Raw genomic sequence first — 18263 nt, forward strand, 5'->3', positions numbered from 1 at the left:
GTTCCTTTGGAAGCCCATGGTACTTTTAATATTCTTCCCCAACACTGTAACTCGAATGCATCCATTTTTCTATGATTTTCTTTATTCATTGTGCAACTTCCACATACCTATGCGGTTATTGAAAACACCATGGCTTGGGTCAGGCACACATTAGTCCTCACACTGACACCTTTGCTCTTCAACACTTTAGAGAGATAATTTGTAGCAAATATGCCCAATGCAGTTTATGGTGTGGTTTTTTTCACTACTGCTTCCTTGATATTACTGTCTTCCAAATTTCTTTGCCTAGATAAGCGAGGGCTTCCAGTATTGCATCAGTTTGTTGAAAGCTATCAATTTGTATTCTATCAAGTCTTGCAGCCTTGCTTTTTGCCAATGCCTTCAGTGTACCTTGGACTTCTTTCTTCAGTACCAATGGCTGTTGATCATAAGCTACCTTTTGAAATGGTTGAACATCAACCTTTTTTTTTTGGTATAGTGACTCTGTGTGCTCCTTCCATCTTCTTTTAAAGCTTCCTTTGTGATTCAATATTTTGCGCATAGAATCCTTCAATATTTCAAGTTGAGGCTTGAATTTTTTCTTCAGTTCCCTCAGTTTGAGAAATACTAAGCATTGTCTTCCTTTTTGGTTTTCTAACTCCAGGTCTTTGCACATTTCTTTATAATATTTGACTGTCTTCTTGAGCTGCCTTTTGAAATTTTCTATTCAGCTCTGTTTCTCTCGATGTTTTTCATTTTCTTTAGCATCTCTATACTGGTGAGAAAGTTTCAGAGTCTCTTCTGACATCTATTTTAGTTTTTCCTTCTTTCTTGTCTTCTTAATGACCTTTTTCTTTCTTCCTATATGATATTCTTGATGTTATCCCACAACTCTTCTGGTCTTTGGTCATTAGTGTCTAGTACCTCAAACCTGTTCTTAAAATAATCTATGAATTCAGATGGGATATATTCAAACTTGTATTTTGCTCTGGTGGACTTGTTATAATTTTCTTCAGCCTCAGCCCGAACTTGCATATGAGGCATTGATGAGCTACCCCTGCCTTTGCTTTGGCTGATGATATGGAGCTTTACCACCGTATCTACCCACACATGTAGTCAATTAAATTTTTATGTATTTCTTCTGGTTAGGTCCATGTATACAGTCATCTTTATATTGTTTTAAAAAGGTACTTGCAATGAATAAGTCATTGTTCCTGCAAAATTCTATCCCCTGTCCCCATGAGTGATCCTGCTGGCATTTAAAATACAGGTGGCATAACTTCTGGCATCACAGAAACACACAAGCCACCACAGAATGACAAGCTGGAAGTTGAGTGATGGAGAGTGCATTAAAAGATTCAAACAGCATAGAATTTTAGCCTTTGAGGTATATTAATCCATGTAAGATGAGCTTACAAAAAATGTTTTTGTTTCTATAACTACAGGTATATTTTTATAAAGAATCATAAATTTCTGCTGAAACACTGCATAAAAAATTTATGAACAGTCATTTTGGTGGCACTCCCTCTCGCAGTATCGCCAAGTATGGTAGACACCCTAGAGACACTTGTTGTTAAGTGCCATTGAGCTGGTTCCAACCCACAGCGACCCTGTATAGTGTTTCCAAGGAGCAGCTGGTGAGCTTGAACTGCTGACCTTGCAGCTCAAAATGACTTTGCGTTAACCCACAGTGCCACAACAGGACTCCACTATTGACAGTACTGTGGACTATTATAAATAGTGTTGCTAGGTTCTTTGTTGTACATTTGCCCTGATGAATTGTTAGTGCTTGGCAGTTACCTGAAATGTTTAAGGTTCAGGAAAAATACCTGATAATCCACTTCTGAAGGGCCAGCCAATGAAAACCCTATGAAGCACAATTGTACTTGGTCACCATGAGTCAGAGTCTACATTTATAGCAACTGGTTATATACCTAGGAGTGGAATTGTTGGATCATATGGTATACATATTTTCTTTCAAAGGAGATCCTGCTAAAATGTTTTACAGAATTAGTGTACCAGTTTATACTCCCACCAGCAATATGTGAAATCTCAGACTTTCCACACCTTAAAGGCCTAAACTGGTAGCATAGTGGTTATGAATCGCATTGCGAATCTTAAGGTCAGCAGTTCAAAACTACCAGCTGCTCCGTGGGAGAAAGATGAGGCTTTCTGCTCCCGTAAAGATTTATAGCCTCGGAAACCCTGTACAGGGTTGCTATGAGTCGGAACTGACTCCACGGCACATAACAACAATAGCAAAGGCCTAACCACAGGTCTAGGAAGAGAGTTTTCTTCAACTCCAAAAATTCTCACTTGAGGCTTCCGGTTGACCTTTTCCATGTGACTGTTCATGGGTATGTCTGTATCTTTCAGTGAAAACCCCATCTTCATTCAGAGGTGCTGGTCTTGGTCTATGACACTAGCAAGTCACATAATTGATTGGCATCTCTGCCTATCTCAAAGTTGAGATTATATCACAAGTGGGCATCACTAGTTCAGCTAAAGCAGATCTGCATAAATTCAGTGGTATTTCTTATTGGTCTCTCCATCTCATGTGCTCCAAAAACAGTGGGATTTATTTCAAGAACTCACTTTCCTATGTATTTGTAGAACCTTGCACAGGACTTTGCTTCCACACTTAAGTCTTCTTGACTGTCCTCCTTAGACGTTAAGGTGAACAGTGATCTGTTTTATCTGATCATGAGACTGCCTTGTGATGGCAGTGGGGAAGGTACACTGACCATGTCTGACACATTTAGTACTTCCCAGGTTTAATTGGATAGTTGAGATCATCCCCACTCTACCTTGTGACTAACCCCATGAGGCACCCTAACTTTCAGTTCCTGATGCTCAGAGGTCGGAAGTTAAAAGGCCATGCTAAGGATGCTGTTCACGTAATTATACTTGATCTTAGCCAAAAGACTGAGAAACAAGGTGTCTACTTAATTACTAGGCAGGTCTTTCCTAGACACACTCATCGATATCTTCATTTACTTGTGTCTATCTATTTAATAAGGAGCTCTGGTAGCATAGTGGTTACAAATCAGGCTGATAACCTCAAGGTTGGCAGTTCAAAACTACCAGCCGTTCTGTGGGAGAGAGGTGAGGTTTCTGCTCCCATAAAGATTTACAGCCTTGGAAACACTGTGCAGGGTCACTATGAGTCGGAACCAACTCCACAGTACTCAACAACAACAACAACAACATCTATTTAATATTTTATAAGCCCCTGCTCTGTGTATATGTGTTCATGCAGATTCCCTCCAATTTTTGATTTTTTGATTATTTTAATGATGATAATAAAAGAAATTAAATTTAGCATGATGCTAAAAAAAATCATCACCTTGATTTGTGATACTTTATTATTTTTTAAATGTACCTAATGTCACGCGCCTTCCTCATATACTTTCTTCTCTTCCCCCTCTTCTTCAATTCTATTCCTCTATTTACTTCTTGGAGTTCATGGGTAGTGCAAATGATTAACAATCCTGGCTATTAACCAAACAATTAGAGGTTTCAGTCCACCCAGAGGTACCTGGAAAGAAATACCTGGTGATTTACTTTTTAAAAAAAAATCCGTCATTGAAAACCCTGTGAAGCATAGTTTTCCTGTAATACATATGGGGTGACCATGAGTTAGAGCCAACTCAGGGACAACAGGTATAATATATAACTTGGTCTAATGGTTAATCCACTTGGCTGCTAAACAGAAGAATGGAGGTTTGGTTCCACTCACAGGTACCTAGCAAACTATTTCTGAAAACACAACCTTGAAAACTCTATGAAACATTGTTCTCCTGTGATGCACATGATGTCGCCACAAATCTAAATAAACTCAATAGCAACTGAATATGGGTTTAGTCTTATTCATGATCATGCTAATTTCATTTTTATATTTCAAAATCTGTGATAGTTAAATCAAATCAAAGACAAAATAATAAAGTGGGAGGTTTTATTCCTTCTGATGGGATTACTATGTAGCTATGAGTTGGAACTGACTGACTGGTACAAAACAACAACTGCAATTAAGACTGTGTTATTGGTAGAGGAATACAAAAATGAAATATTAATAGGGGGCAGAGTTGGGACACCTCTCCAGGCAGTTGTTGCTAGAGGCTGTGTTCTTTATCCATGTAAAAATATTGCATTTCAAAAAAACACAACAGCCCTTGTTAATTTAAGTTCATGCAAAGTTAACATTCTAGAACCTGGACAACATGGCAAGCTAACTCAGGCTGCTGTTTCCTTCCTCAAACCCAATTCTAAATTATCATAAAACTAAGTGAAGGTTGAATTGATTTCAGAAGATAATTTTAAAACTTTGAGGTCCCTGGGGAGACAAAAGATGGCTGAGGCCTTGTGTGGAACAGAAAGAGTAGCCCAGAAATGGAACTCTCCTCTCCTCAAAGTAGGCAAAGACGAGAGCTTGTCTTCTGGTTCACTTTTATTTTATCAGTTCTCTGAAAGTTGTTGTTGTTAAGTGCCATTAAGTTGGTTCGGACCCATAGCGACCCTGTATAGCGTTTCCAAGAAGCAGCTGGTGAACCTGAACTGTGGACCTTGCTGTTTAAACAGACTTTGCAGTCCAGCATATTAACCCACAGTGCCACACCAGGTAAGGGAAAATAGCAGAAATGTTCATCTTATACAGTGTCTGGGATACAGTATCAGTTCAATAAATATTGGATGAATAAAAGAATATATTGGGGAAGGAACATGATGAGAACTAAATGACACAAAAAGGCTTCCCTAGAGGCCCTTAAGCACATCTGACTATTACAGTTATAAACATTCTAAACAATTTTGTAAGGATGTTGCTGCTTTATCCTTTTGCTGGTCTTCCCCTCTGAATCTTCCAAGTGTCATTCCTTCTTCACATCAGAGTAGATGACTAAGAAACATACAGGAAAAAAAAATCATTTAAGAAAGCAGGGGGTCATGAGGAAGGAAAGCAAGATGAAGAGTTTCCAAGAAGCCTAACTCATCTTGATCTCCAGACATGTTCCTCTGATGTTTGCTGTGGAGAGAGGAAAAAAGAATACCGAGCTATCAGTTTCTACTAATACTCTATTTCCAGACTTTATACCGAGGACACAGAACTACTATGCTTAATGTATGAATTTTAACCTTCTCTTGTTGTTCCATCCCTAAATGTTGCTTGCCCTGAAGTCTCTCTAAGAGTTCATCTATCTATTAACTTCTCTATCATTCCTTACTAATAAAGCCCTTCCTCTCTCTGATACAATGTCTATGGATTATTTTCTTACCTTTTTTCCCCCTTTTGGTTTCTCTAACGAACACACTATTCTTTTGTAGTGGTTCTCTAAGCAGTACAATATTCTTCACTTTCCTGTTATTTCTATATGTTTCTTAGAGAACCATCATGGGTGGTTCACCTTATAATATGGAAGGAAATTGAAGGCACAAATAAGGTTGGAAAAACCATTGGTTCCTCACAGAAGGAGTTTGGTAGTAAAGGCTGCTCAGTGATGTCTGCTTCTTTCTCCCATCTTTCTATATGTGCATGTTGTTGATATTGCTAAGGGCCATTGAGTCAGTTCCATCTCAAGGTGGGCATGGTGGTAGTGTGCCGTGGAGTCAGTTCCAACTCATAGTGACCCTATATAGGGTTTCTGAGGCTGTAACTCTTTACAGAAGCAGAAAGCCTCATCTTTCTCCCATCTTTCTCATCAGTAGATTGGCTGGTAGTTTCAAACTGCTGACCCTGAGGTTAGCAACCCAACTCGTAACCACTACACTACCAGAGCTCCATCTCATAGTGACCTTGCATTGGGTTTCTGTGGAGAAAACAATGGGTTTGAACTGCTGACCTTGCAGTTCTTATCCTACAACACCATATCAGAATACTGTAAATGGACATAGTTGGACTAAATCTCCTACCCTCTCCTTAACTTTCAAGTATATCAGCTTGAAAGGTGTGCAACCACTGGCATAGAGAGGAAGACTGTATCATTTCAATTCTACTTGGCTAGTCATTGACAGAGAAGGAGAGTAACAGGGCAATCAACTCTATGAAAAAACTATACTGAGTAAGCTTAGCATAGGATCCAACGAAAGAAGAGGTGAGTAGCTGGCTGACATTGACCAGGAAATCAGCTGAGTTTCTAGCAGCTATTAGTTCTATTGAAGGAAGCCAGGAAGAATACAGACCAAAAGGCAAATAGTGTTGCAACTTGAAGAGCACTGGGTAGCATCTTGAAGGACATGGCTCTGTCCTGCTACATCTATATTGTCTCAATTGTTGCAAAATTGCATATCAAAATGAAAATCCTCTGGATACATTCAATGACTCCTGCAATCACACTCAAGACTTTGGATTCCTATTCTTCCCTAACTTTGGATATTCTCTCTCAACTGATTTTCCTCCTTTATGCTTGTATCTCAGATTCTCACTGAGCACTTGTTGTTGTTATTGTTGTTGTTGTTGTTGTTGTTAGGTGTCATCAAGTCGGTACCGACTCATAGTGACCTTATGCACAGCAGAATGAAACACTGCCCGATCCTGGGCCAACCTTACTATTGTTGCCACGCTTGAGCCCATTGATGCTGCTGGGGTGTTCCTCTTTTTCTCTGACCCTCCACCTTACTAAACATGATTTCCTTCTCCAGTGACTGGTCCCTCCTGACAATATGTCCGAAGTATGAGAGATGAAGTTTGACCATCCTGGCCCCCAAGGAGCATGCTGGCTGCACTTCTTCCAACACAGATCTGTTGGTACTTTTGGCAGCCCCATGGCACTTTCAATATTCTCCTCTAACACCATAACTCAAAGGCATCAATTCTTCTATGGTCTTCCTTATTCACTGTCCAGCTATCGCATGCATATGAGGTTACTGAAAATACCATGGCTTGGGTCAGGCAAACCTTAGTCTTCAAGCTGACATCTTTGCTCTTCAACACTTTAAAAAGGTCTTGTGCAGCAGATTTGCATAATGCAATACAATCGCTTGATTTCTTGACTACTGTTTCCATGAGTTGATAGTTGATACAAGAAGAATGAAGTCCTTGACAACTTCAATCTTTTCTCCATTAATAAGAATGTTGTTTATTGGTCCAGTGGTGAGGATTTTTGTTTTCTTTACATTGAAATATAATCCATACCGAATGCTGTGCTCTTTGATCTTCATCAGTAAATATTTGAAAGAGAAGTGACCCAATGGAATGTGGAAATCATAGGATAATATCTTTGATATCCCATGTGAGTAGAGTTTTACTAAAGGTAATGCAGAAACAGCTGCAAGCATACATTGACAGAGAAATTCCAGAGGTTCAAGCTGGATTCAGAAGAGGACGTGGAATGAAGGACATCATTGCTGATGTCCAATGGATCTTAGTTGAAAGTAGAGAATATCAGAAAGATGTTTACCTGTGCTTTATTGACTATGCAAAGGTTTTCAGTTGTGTGGATCATGACAAGTTATGGGCAACATTGCGAAGTATGAACACTTAATTGTGCTCATGAGGAATCTGTACATGGACCAAGAGGCAGTTGTTCGAACAGAACATGGGAACACTGAAAGGTTTAAAATTAAGACAGATGTGTGACAGGGTAGTATTCTTTTACCATACTTATTCATACCGTATGCTGAGCAAATCATCTGAGAAGCTGGGTTATATGAAGAAAAACGTGGCATCAGGATTGGAGGAGGACACATTAGCAACCTGCAATGGACAGATGATACAAATTTGCTTGCTGAAAGTGAAGAAGGCAAAGTATTTACTGATGAAGATCCAAGAGCACAGCCAGACTCATCTCATTAAGATGGCTGACCCTCTACTTTCCCAAGCACAATATCTTTTTCCAGGGACTAGTCTTTCCTGGTTGTTGTTATGTGCTATGGAGTTGGTTCTGACTCATAGAGACTCTGTACGGGGTTTCCGAAGCTGTAAATTTTTATAGGAGCAGAAAGCCTCATCTTTTTCCCGCAGAACAGCTGGTAGTTCCGAACTGCTGACCTTAAGGTTCACAGCCCGACTCATAACCACTACACTACCAGAGCTCCTTGTCTTTCCTGGTAAAATATCCAAAATATGTGAAACAAAATTTCATCGTCCTTACTTCTGAGAAGCATTCCAAGACAGATTTTTTTGCTCTTGTATCAGTCCATACTACTTTCAACATTCTTTGCCAACACTATAATTCAAAATACATCAATTCGTCTCTAATTTTCCTTTTTTTTGTCCAGCTTTCACATGCATAAGAGATGATTGAAAATACCATGAGTTTGTCATCTAGTCTCATAAAAATGAAGACTCAGCGGGCCTTTTTTATTATTATTTTTTCATCTTATCTACAGGAATCCTTGGAAATTGTATACAGCATACTATGAGTTGAAACCGACTGGACAGCACATAACACAGCAACAACAGGAATTTGCCTCGAGAAATCCTCTGTTCCCATTTAGATTCACAGATTTCACATCAGGGGCAAGTGATGTGATGAAGTCTCGATTGCACAGAGAGCACCATAGCACAACACCCACTTCCCTGGGAAGAGGCATCTTGACAGAAGCCACTTCGTAGTTTCTCACTTGAGCCTTGTGTCTGCTGGATGCTCCATACCTGGGAATAAACTACATCCATATCTTTAGCACCCACTAAGGAAAAATATAAGACTTCACAGATGTTATATCCAGTGGCTCAAATGTCAAACATATCTACCCAGTCCCATTTCATAGCAAACCTTTCAATCCCAAAATGACCCCAAGGAATTAACTGGGAGTCCTGAGGGTTCAGTGGCTAGGAAATCAGTCTAGGCCATACTCACTTTATGGTCTTTTCCCCCACTGCCCTCTTCCTTTCTTGGCTCAGTCTCAGAGTCCCTTCTAAATGGAGAAACTCACCATTCACATATACTGATTCCAACTCTTCCACTGTTGCAAGTGGACTGGAGTGGGTGGTCTCACCATTGGCATACATGAGCTGCAGCTCTTCCACTGCTGGGGGTGGACTGGAGTGAGTGCACTTTTGAGGGCCTGGGTTGGAAGGGCCTCTGTGAGAAAGTGAAGTGACCACATAGTAATCACAGAACAGTGAGTGAGAACAGAAGTTAGAAAGGCTTGGAAGACATGGTGTAAGAGGTCAGTCAGGTATCACTGTCCTTGAGTGCTATTTGTATAGACTGTGTGTGGTCTTTCAGGGTGCTCCAAGGTTAAACTAGGTTGCCACTGAAGGTAAGCAGCCAGAGATATGTCAGATATAGATTGCATAATCACAAAGTATTTTCTTTTATCTTTCTTTTTATTTTAGTACAACTTCATTTTTAAGTTCACATTACATTTATTTTATTTTGTTGTTGAACAAAGTATTTTCTCTCTTTTTTTTTTTTTTAACTGTTTATTGTGATTTAGGTGAAAGTTGACTGAGCAAATTGGTGGGAAGAAAATTATTGGATGGAAAACCTTCCATTGAACAATTTCTATAGCAGGATAAAAACTTGGTGACTGGGACCTCCTAAAAATTAGACATATACATCAAAAGAGTTCACTAAAGTAGTTAAAAGAGAATTCACACACTGGGGGAAATTTTTTGGCAATGACATATAAGACACAGGACTAACCTCTGAAATTTAATATCTCAATAATAAAGACAATCCAATTTAAAAATTGGCAGGGGACATGAACAGATACTTCACCAAAGAAGACATTCAGGTAGCCAAGAAACATATGAAACAAACTCGTGATCATTAACCATAAGAGAAATGCAAATCAAAATAGCCATGAGATATCATCTTACCCCATCATTAAGAGTAAAGTTCAAAAAAGCAGAAACCAATATGTGAGAGGGTTTGGAGAGACTGACACTCATACACTGCTTGTGAGTTTGTAAAATGGTACAACCACTATTGAAAGACGTTTGGCACTTCCTTAAAAAGTTAGAAATAGTAATAAAACATGATCCAGCAATCCCACTACTAGGTGTACATCCTAGAAAAAATATGAACCATAGCATAAGTAAATATATTCATATCCATATTCACTACAACACTAGTTCCATTTGCAAAAAGAAATTACCTAAATGTTCATCAGTGGATCAATGGATAGACAAACTATGCTATATCTACTCAATATTTCACATTTTACATTGTGGAAAACTGCACAGTGTTAATGAATCTGGGAAACAACTCATAATAGATGAACCTGGAGGACATTATGCTAAGCGAAATTAGTCCATCACAAAAGGGCAAATATTGTATGTGATCACTATTATAAAAAAGTCATAAAAGGCTTTCATACAAAAAGAAACATTATTTGATTGTTACCAGGGTGGGAGAGGAAGGGAGGGTAAAGCACATGTAGAAGGTAGACGCATATTAACTTGGGTGAAGGGGATGGCAATATACAATAAGGGGTAGGCCTGCAAAAAATAAACAAGGCAAAGGCAGACACTGGAAGGAGTAAAAGAGTAAAGGTAATAGAGGTAACTGCTATTATATATTGTTATTATGTTGTTGTTGCATGCTCTCGAGTCGGGTAGAAATATCGATTATTTCTACATGTGTATTTACATATTTACACGTGCCGCAAATACATCCAGGAATATAGTAGAGGATACAGGAGGCAAAGCTATGGAAACTTCTTAGCCATAACTATGCATCCTAAGTCACTGAGCCTGGGGCTTAGAACCATAAGACAGTAAGATCAATTGGCATAGCATAGTTCACAAAGACAGTGTTTTACAGCCTACTTTGGTGAGGAGCAACTGATGTCTTAAAAGCTTGTGTTGGTTGTTGTTGTGTCCTGTAGAGTCGGTTCCAACCCATAGTGTATAGGTTTTCCAAGGAGCAGCCAGTGAACTTGAACCACCAACCTTGTGGCTCAAACTGACTTTGCAGTGCAGTGCAATAATCCACAGCACCACACCAGGATGCAAAAGCTTGTGAGTGGCTATCTAATGTGCAACTTTTGGTCTCTCCCCTTCCAGAGCAAAGAATAGTTTAAAAAAAACAAAGACTAATTATAGAAAAAAAATTAGTCCAAACGAGTAATAGTCTACTCTAACCTCAACCTCCACAACTTTGAGACTGGAAGAACCAGACAGTGCATGGCTACCATTACTAACATATAAGGGAGAAAAGTGAACACAACTCAGAATCATAAGATAAAAGACCAGGTTTACTTGTCAGGTAGAGAATGGTGGAACCTCTGAGGGTATGAACCTTATTGTCATTATGTGCCATAGAGTCAGTTCTAACCCATAGAAACCCTGTATAAGGCTTTTGAGAGTGACTGGTGGGATTGGACCACCAAACTTGCAGTTATCAGTCCAGTGCTTATCCTACATTGCCCCACCAAAGCTCAATGTATGGACATTTGTTGTTGCTGTTAAGTGCCGTCAAGTCGGTTCCAACCCATAGCAACCCTGTAGAGGGTTTCCGAGGAGCAGCTGATGAGCTTGAACCTCCAACCTTGCAGTTCAAATGGCTTTGCAGGCTGGTGCATTAACCCATAGCACCACACTAGGACTCCTGGAACTAAATTCACCCATGGCTCAACTTTCAGCCAAACAATATATAGGTCTATAAAGTGACCAACAATACCAGGAATGTTTGAGAACAATCAGTCATTAGAGGTTAAAAGTGCAGTATTTGGGGAGAGGCTGAGAGAAGCAATGTCTGCAGGCATGGTGGTGGTAACGGCAGTGCTGGCCCGGATCCTGCAAGTATCTTCTAAGGTGAACTCCACATGGTATCCATCTTCCTCCTTCTCTTCCTCTTCAGTGTCAACTTTAAAGCTCTTCATTGATAGGAAATTTGTTGATTCCAAAAGTGATAAATGGATTGACATCCATAATGCAGCCACTAATGATGTCATTGGTCGAGTCCCTCAGGCCACCAAGGCTGAAATGGTTGCAGCCGTTGCTTCCTGAATGGGCAGACACTTCCATATTAAGTCGTCAGCAAGTCCTGCTCCACTATCAACAACTTATTAAAGAAAACTTGAAAGAAATTGCCAGGTTAATCATCTTGGAACAATGGAAGACCCTAGCTGATGCTGAAGGAGATGTATTTTGAGGCCTTCAGGTGGTTGAACATACTTGTAATGTGACATTCCTCTTGCTGGGAGAGACCATGCCACCCATTTCCAAACACATGGACTTTTATTCCTATCGCCTGACTCTGGGGGTGTGTGCAGGCATTGCTCCATTCAACTTTCCTGCCATGATCCTCCTTTGGATGTTTCTGATGGCCATGGTCTATGGAAATAACTTCCTAATGAAACCATCAGAGTGAATCCCTGGAGCAACTATGCTTCTTGCTAAATTGCTCCAGGACTCTGGTGCCCCTGATGTAACACTGAACGTCATCCATGGACAGCATGAAGCTATAAACTTTATTTGTGATCACCCAGATATCAAAGCAATCAACTTTTTAGGATCCAACCAGGCAGGAGAGCACATTTTTCAGAGAGGGTCAAGACATGGCAATAGAGTACAAGACAATATGGGAGACAAGAACCATGGAGTAGTCATGCCAGATGCCAATACACTGAACCCGCTGATTGGGGCAGCCTCTGGAGCCCTACATGACTCTTTCAACAGTGATCCTTGTTGGAGAAGCCAAACAATGACTTCCAGAACTAGTGGAGCGAGGCAAAAACCTGAGAGTCAATGCAGGAGACCAGCCTGGAGCTGATCTTGGCCCTCTGATTACTCCCCAAGCCAAAGAGAGAGTCTGTAACCTCATTGACAGTGGAACCAAGGAGGGAGCTTCCATCCTTCTTGATGGACAAAGAATTAAAGTCAAAGGTTATGAAAATGGCAACTTTGTTGGATCAACCATCATCTCAAATGTCAAGCCAAATATGACCTATTACAAAGAGGAGATTTTTGGTCCCATTCTTGTGGTTCTGGAGACAGACACATTGGATGAAGCTATCAAGATTATAAATGATAATCCATATGGAAATGGAACTGCCATCTTTACCACCAATGGAACCAGTGCTCGGAAATATTCCCACCTGGTGAGTGTGAATGTCCCCATTCCTGTGCCTTTGCCAATGCTCTCATTCACCAGCTCTCGATCTTCCATCAGGGGACACACCAATTCCCATGGCTAACAGGGCATCCAGTTCTATACTCAGCTGAATACCATCACTTCTCAGTGGAAAGAAGAAGATGCCATTTTCTCCTCATCTGCAGTAGCCATGCCTTCCAGGGACCATTAGAAACAAGTCTGTTCCAGACTCAGACCAGGCTTGAGTAATAACCCTGTATTCTTGACCAACTTCATTTGTCAACTTTGTTCTGATAATTAACATTTCCCTAGGATTGGAATCAGAGTCCTGGTGTGGCGCTATGGGTTAATGTGCCAGACGGCAAAGCCATTTGAACTACAAGGTTGGTGATTCAAGCTCACCAGCTGCTCCTCAGAAACCTTATACAGGGTCGCAACTGACTCAATGGCACTCAACAATCACAAGTATTGGAATATCATGTAGCTAAAATCTTTCTCAGGACAATTAGTCCTAGCAAAGTTGCTATAAAGAGACTCGTAGTATAACTTTAGGAGCTCTGGTAGCATAGTGGTTATGAGTTGGGCTCATAACTGTTCCACAGGAGAACTATGAGGCTTCCTGCTCCTTAAAGATTTACAGCCTCAGAAACCCTGTACAGGGCCGCTATGAATCGGGACTGACTCCACTGCACATAACCACCACCAATGTAACTTTAAACCCAGATATTCACTTGTTCTTCCTACTTCTATTTTGACATAACTAACAGTGAAATGCTTATTGGGAAGGAGAGTTTAAGTTGACTAAAAAAGGTTCCTTTTTCTTGAAGGTTAATTTATGTAAATATCTTCTAGTCATTGGAAGAGGAACTCCTGGGTGGAGAAATAAGATAGAATCAGCTCACACTTTGGTTCATTCTCGGCTATAATCCCACATAAATGCTGGTGGGAAAAACCCTTCTGCAAAAATTTCCTGAGCTTCTAATTTACCCACACTGTGCAAAATATGACCCATTTCTATTTAGCCCAAAGGTTGACAGATACTTTTTTTTTTCTGCTGAACGCCACTTTGTTTTCCTAGCATTGTTGTTGTTGTTGTTAACTGCCATCGAGTCGGTTCCGACCCATAGCGACCCTGTACAGGGTTTCCGGGGGTATAAATCTTTACGGGAGTAGAAAGCCTCATCTTTCTCCCGCGGAGCGGCTGGTAGTTTCGAACCGCTGACCTTAAGGTTCACAGCCCGATTCGTAACCACTACGCTACCAGAGCTCCTTGCATAACCACTACTTAATTCCATCATTGTCAGTGTTCTTGCCTTTTAAAATCACCACTTCTCAAGGATACCTCAGTATGCACTGGATAAATCACCTTTTTTGTTATGCATGCCAAGTGTTAAATTTCAGGGTTTGCATTAGAAGTCATTAGTTAATGCTTCAGCCATTATTAATTAAGACCTGAAAGATGCAAAAAATGTTTTAAGAAAACTTGTTATTTAGAAAACTGATATCAACAGTTATTTTAGGCCCCGAAATCAAGGAGGTGTTTTAGCCATGAAAATGGATAAAAATCTTGCCTTAAGTGAGATTAGCCTGATAATTACTTGCCTTACTATAATTTTCTATGTTCTTCTTTCCTCTTGTCTGCATTTCTCATTGTTGTTGTTGTTATTGTTAGGTTACATCAAGTTGGTACTGACTCATAGCAACCCTATGCACAACAGAACGAAACACTGCCCAATCCTGGGCCAACCTCACTATTGTTGCCACACTTGAGTCCATTGATGCTCCCACTTTGCCAATTCATCTCGCTGAGGGTCTTCCTCTTTTTCTCTGACCCTCCACCTTACCAAACATGATATCCTTTTCCAGCAACTGGTCTCTCCTGACAATATGTCAGAAGTATGAGAGACAAAGTTTGTCCATCCTGGCCTCCAAGGAGCACTTGGGCTGCACTTTTTCCAACACAGATCTGTTCTTTGGCAGTCCATGGTACTTTCAATATTCTCCTCCAACACCATAACTCAAAAGCATCAATTCTTCTACAGTCTTCCTTATTCACTTTCCAGCTTTCACATGCATATGAGGTTATTAAAAATACCTTGCCTTGAAGAGGTACACCTTAGTCCTCATGCTGACATCTTTGTTCTTCAACACTTTAAAAAGGTCTTGTGCAGCAGATTTGCCTAATGCAATACATCGTTTGATCTCTTGACTGCTGTTTCCATGAGTGTTGATAGTTGATCCAAGAACAATGAAGTCCATGACAACTTCAATGTTTTCTCCATTGATAAGAATGTTGTTTATTGGTCCAGTGGTGAGGATTTTTGTTTTCTTTACATTGAGATGCAATCCATACAAAAGGCTGTGCTCTTTGGTTTTCATCAGCAAATATTTTAAATCCTCTTCATTTTCAGAAAGCAATGTTGTATCATCTGCATATCACAGGTTGTTAATGTCTTCCTCCAATCCTGATGCCACATATTTCTTCATATAACCCAGCTCTCAGATTTGCTCAACAGTGATACTTAAAAATGAAAGAACTCTTACAGTAATTGGTGTGCTGTGCTGGACAGAATAGATTCTGTGTTTTTGTTCTACCATCTCCACTACCCCTGACTTTCTGATTAAGGTTTTCACCCAGTGAACTAGAAGGCCGAAAGAGTACTCTCTGATGCTCAGTCAGATGGCATAGGTCATTGTTTTTCTGCTTCCTCATTAGTCACCTGCATAGTGCCAACCTACTCCATTGGGGTTATTTAGCGAATTAACGATGGTGAAAAACTTTCAAAAATATTCGTATACTGAGTGGTTGACCTTGCAGTCCAGGAACGGAGGACTCTGGGACCATCAAGGGAGAAGAGCGGAGTGCGGGACCCTATGCAGAGAAGCAGTGATGCCAGAGATAGAGTTAGAGACAATGGCATGGAGAGTTGGAGCGGCTGGGGACTCTGGACTCTGGGAGGGAGAAGTGCTGTGTGCTGATGGCCAGGGGGCAGGCTTGCGTGGTGTGCCTTTTGGTGCATGCATATGAGGTTATTAAAAATACCATGGAATTTAGGGGAATACTAAATCTGAGACACTGCCTAGAGCATGTTCATTTCTTGTTGTCATCTTATTATTTCCTTGGCTAATCCAGACTTCAGTATGTTCCACATAAAGAAAGATGTCAACAGTTTATTTACAAGGGTAATCCATCTACCAATTGCTATTAGTTCTCAACAGCACTGATCCCTGAACCTCCTGGAATTTTCTCATAATTTCTATGTACCATGATTTCAGTTTTAAAATTTCCACCTAAGACGAATGATAGTGCAACTCCCTTCCTATGGTAATGTTCACCTCACTCTGAATGGAACCATGGCTGTCGTCAGCCCTACAATCATATTTGCCAGCATCACTCTCTTTTACAACCAGGATCTCTAGTTCTGCTGACAGGGAATTCTGAGTCTTCTTTCCCATATTGTTTTTTGTGTCTTCTCTGTGCCAGGAGAATGTGATGGTTCCTGTGGTCCCAGACACCAAGTAGAGGAAAACCAGCTTCCCTCCTTCAATCACCTGCCCCTCCAGGGGTTTGGGTCTCTAAGCTTACATTAGCAATGGACACTCCTGGGTGAATACAAGATAAAATGTAAGAATCCTTGTCATTGTCATTGCTATTGTTAAGTGCTATCTAGGGTTTCAAAGGAGTGGCTGGTGGGTTTCAACTGCTAAGCTTGTGGTTAGCAGTACAGTGCCTATCCTCTAGAAAATCTGCAGCTGAATCAATGGAAAACTCTGAAACCAGAGCAAAGAATGATTTCACTCTCTATTGAGAAGAATGGGAACATAGGGATTTACTTGTTATACACTGTAAGTGTTTCTACATATATATGAAATCCATTGTAATTCACCAGGAAAAATGTGGATACAGATCCTTCCATGTTCCAACCCCGATTCTGGCTTGTTTCATGGCAGCAATCACTAAAGAATTTGTTATGGAACATCTATTCCATGAGAGATTAAACATTTTTTTGGTTAAGTTGCTGTGCAGATAGATGCCTTTTACATAGAATGAAGAGGGATACTGGCGGCATTAGCCCTACTTTGGAAAAGGTGCTATTCTTACTAACAATCCCATAACAATTCTTCCTACATTTCTAATTTCAAGGCCTAACCAAGCCAAATCACAACTCTATCCTAAAGTGTCTTCTGACCACTTAAATTTACTCTGCTTTCTGCCTTTTTCTTGTACTTCATTTGCTCCCATGAGCTGTAGCACTATATCACTTCTAGGTGTATTGCAATCCCAGCAGATCAGCATTTGGAGGCAGGAAGCTTGCTGGCACACTGCTAAGTCACACATTGTGATCAATGAATATTTGATTATTTGACTGATAAAAAAGAGAGATTCTAGGGAGCTTAATCCAGTTTTGATGCTTGCAAATAAAGATGTCAAGCACAATTTGGAGAGTTTAATGAGTACAATTCCCATTTTCCACAGGATAAGAGTTACACAAATAAATCAAAAGACTAGTAGTCCCAAATGAAGCTACAGCACAACTCTCTTTTCTGTCAGGCTCTGTTCTACTGATACTCACTCTACACACAGATCTGAGGTTGGAGGCTCTGGTTTTTGACTCTATGAATCACTGTTAGTGCCTCATACTGGTAAGATCCTGAGGCTTGACTCCATATATTGGTGATCTGGAGCTCTGAGGCTTGACTTCACCCTGACCCAAGGCCTTCTCTTAAGAAGCAGTATTGGAGCTCAGTATCTGACCTTTGTAGATGGAGTGTTGTCTCACAGGTTAGGGTCACTGGAGTCCCTTCAGTGGGCAGAGAAGGGCTGGCTGCCAGCACAGGCAGTGGAAACAGCTCTAGAAAAAAAGATTACCACAGTTCCAAGACCTGTGTAACTCAGAGATTCTCTTGGAAAGCAACTGGTGAGAGGCAATCCCAGCAAGTATGGTCAAATCACTAGCATTACCATTCCTGTTTGGTTCATAGGCACCTCCCACCCCCAGCTTCAGCCAGAGAACCTCAAAGAATTGGAAGATTGGAAGCCTCCAAAGTTATAATCAGTGTACCAAAAACGATTTGTTACCAAGTCAATTCCAACCATGGTGACTTCATCTGTGTCAGAGTAGAACTGTGTTCCATAGGATCTTCAAAAGATTGATTTTTTTCAGAAGTAGAATAGATCTTTCTTCCAAGGTGCCTTGAACCTTCAGTCTTTCAGCTAACAGTTGAGAATGCTAGCTGTTTGCCACCCCCAGGGATTGCAATGCATGTACATAACCTTTTTTTTTTTTTTTTTTTTTTTTCAAG

At 40.4% G+C, this 18263-nt stretch overlaps 2 protein-coding genes and 1 pseudogene across 2 annotated transcripts in view; 1 reads left to right on the forward strand and 2 right to left on the reverse strand.

Moving 5' to 3' along the window:
• FCRL3 (Fc receptor-like 3) overlaps nt 1-9744 on the reverse strand; it is a 173032-nt gene extending 163288 nt beyond the window's left edge. Inside the window, 3 exon segments of the mRNA XM_006878204.1 lie at nt 8536-8601; nt 8848-8996; nt 9740-9744. Of these exon segments, the coding sequence (XP_006878266.1) occupies nt 8536-8601; nt 8848-8996; nt 9740-9744 (220 nt within the window).
• A 1870-nt stretch (nt 9745-11614) lies between these two features.
• LOC102822818 lies at nt 11615-13170 on the forward strand (annotated as a pseudogene).
• Nucleotides 13171-16250: 3080 nt separating this feature from the next.
• FCRL2 (Fc receptor-like 2) overlaps nt 16251-18263 on the reverse strand; it is an 8065-nt gene continuing 6052 nt past the window's right edge. The window contains 4 exon segments of the mRNA XM_006878203.1: nt 16251-16517; nt 16519-16562; nt 17163-17326; nt 17671-17812. Coding sequence (XP_006878265.1) covers nt 16251-16517; nt 16519-16562; nt 17163-17326; nt 17671-17812 — 617 coding nt within the window.

Source organism: Chrysochloris asiatica, unplaced genomic scaffold, assembly GCF_000296735.1.
Source record: "Chrysochloris asiatica unplaced genomic scaffold, ChrAsi1.0 scaffold00042, whole genome shotgun sequence".
Lineage (NCBI taxonomy): Eukaryota > Metazoa > Chordata > Mammalia > Afrosoricida > Chrysochloridae > Chrysochloris > Chrysochloris asiatica.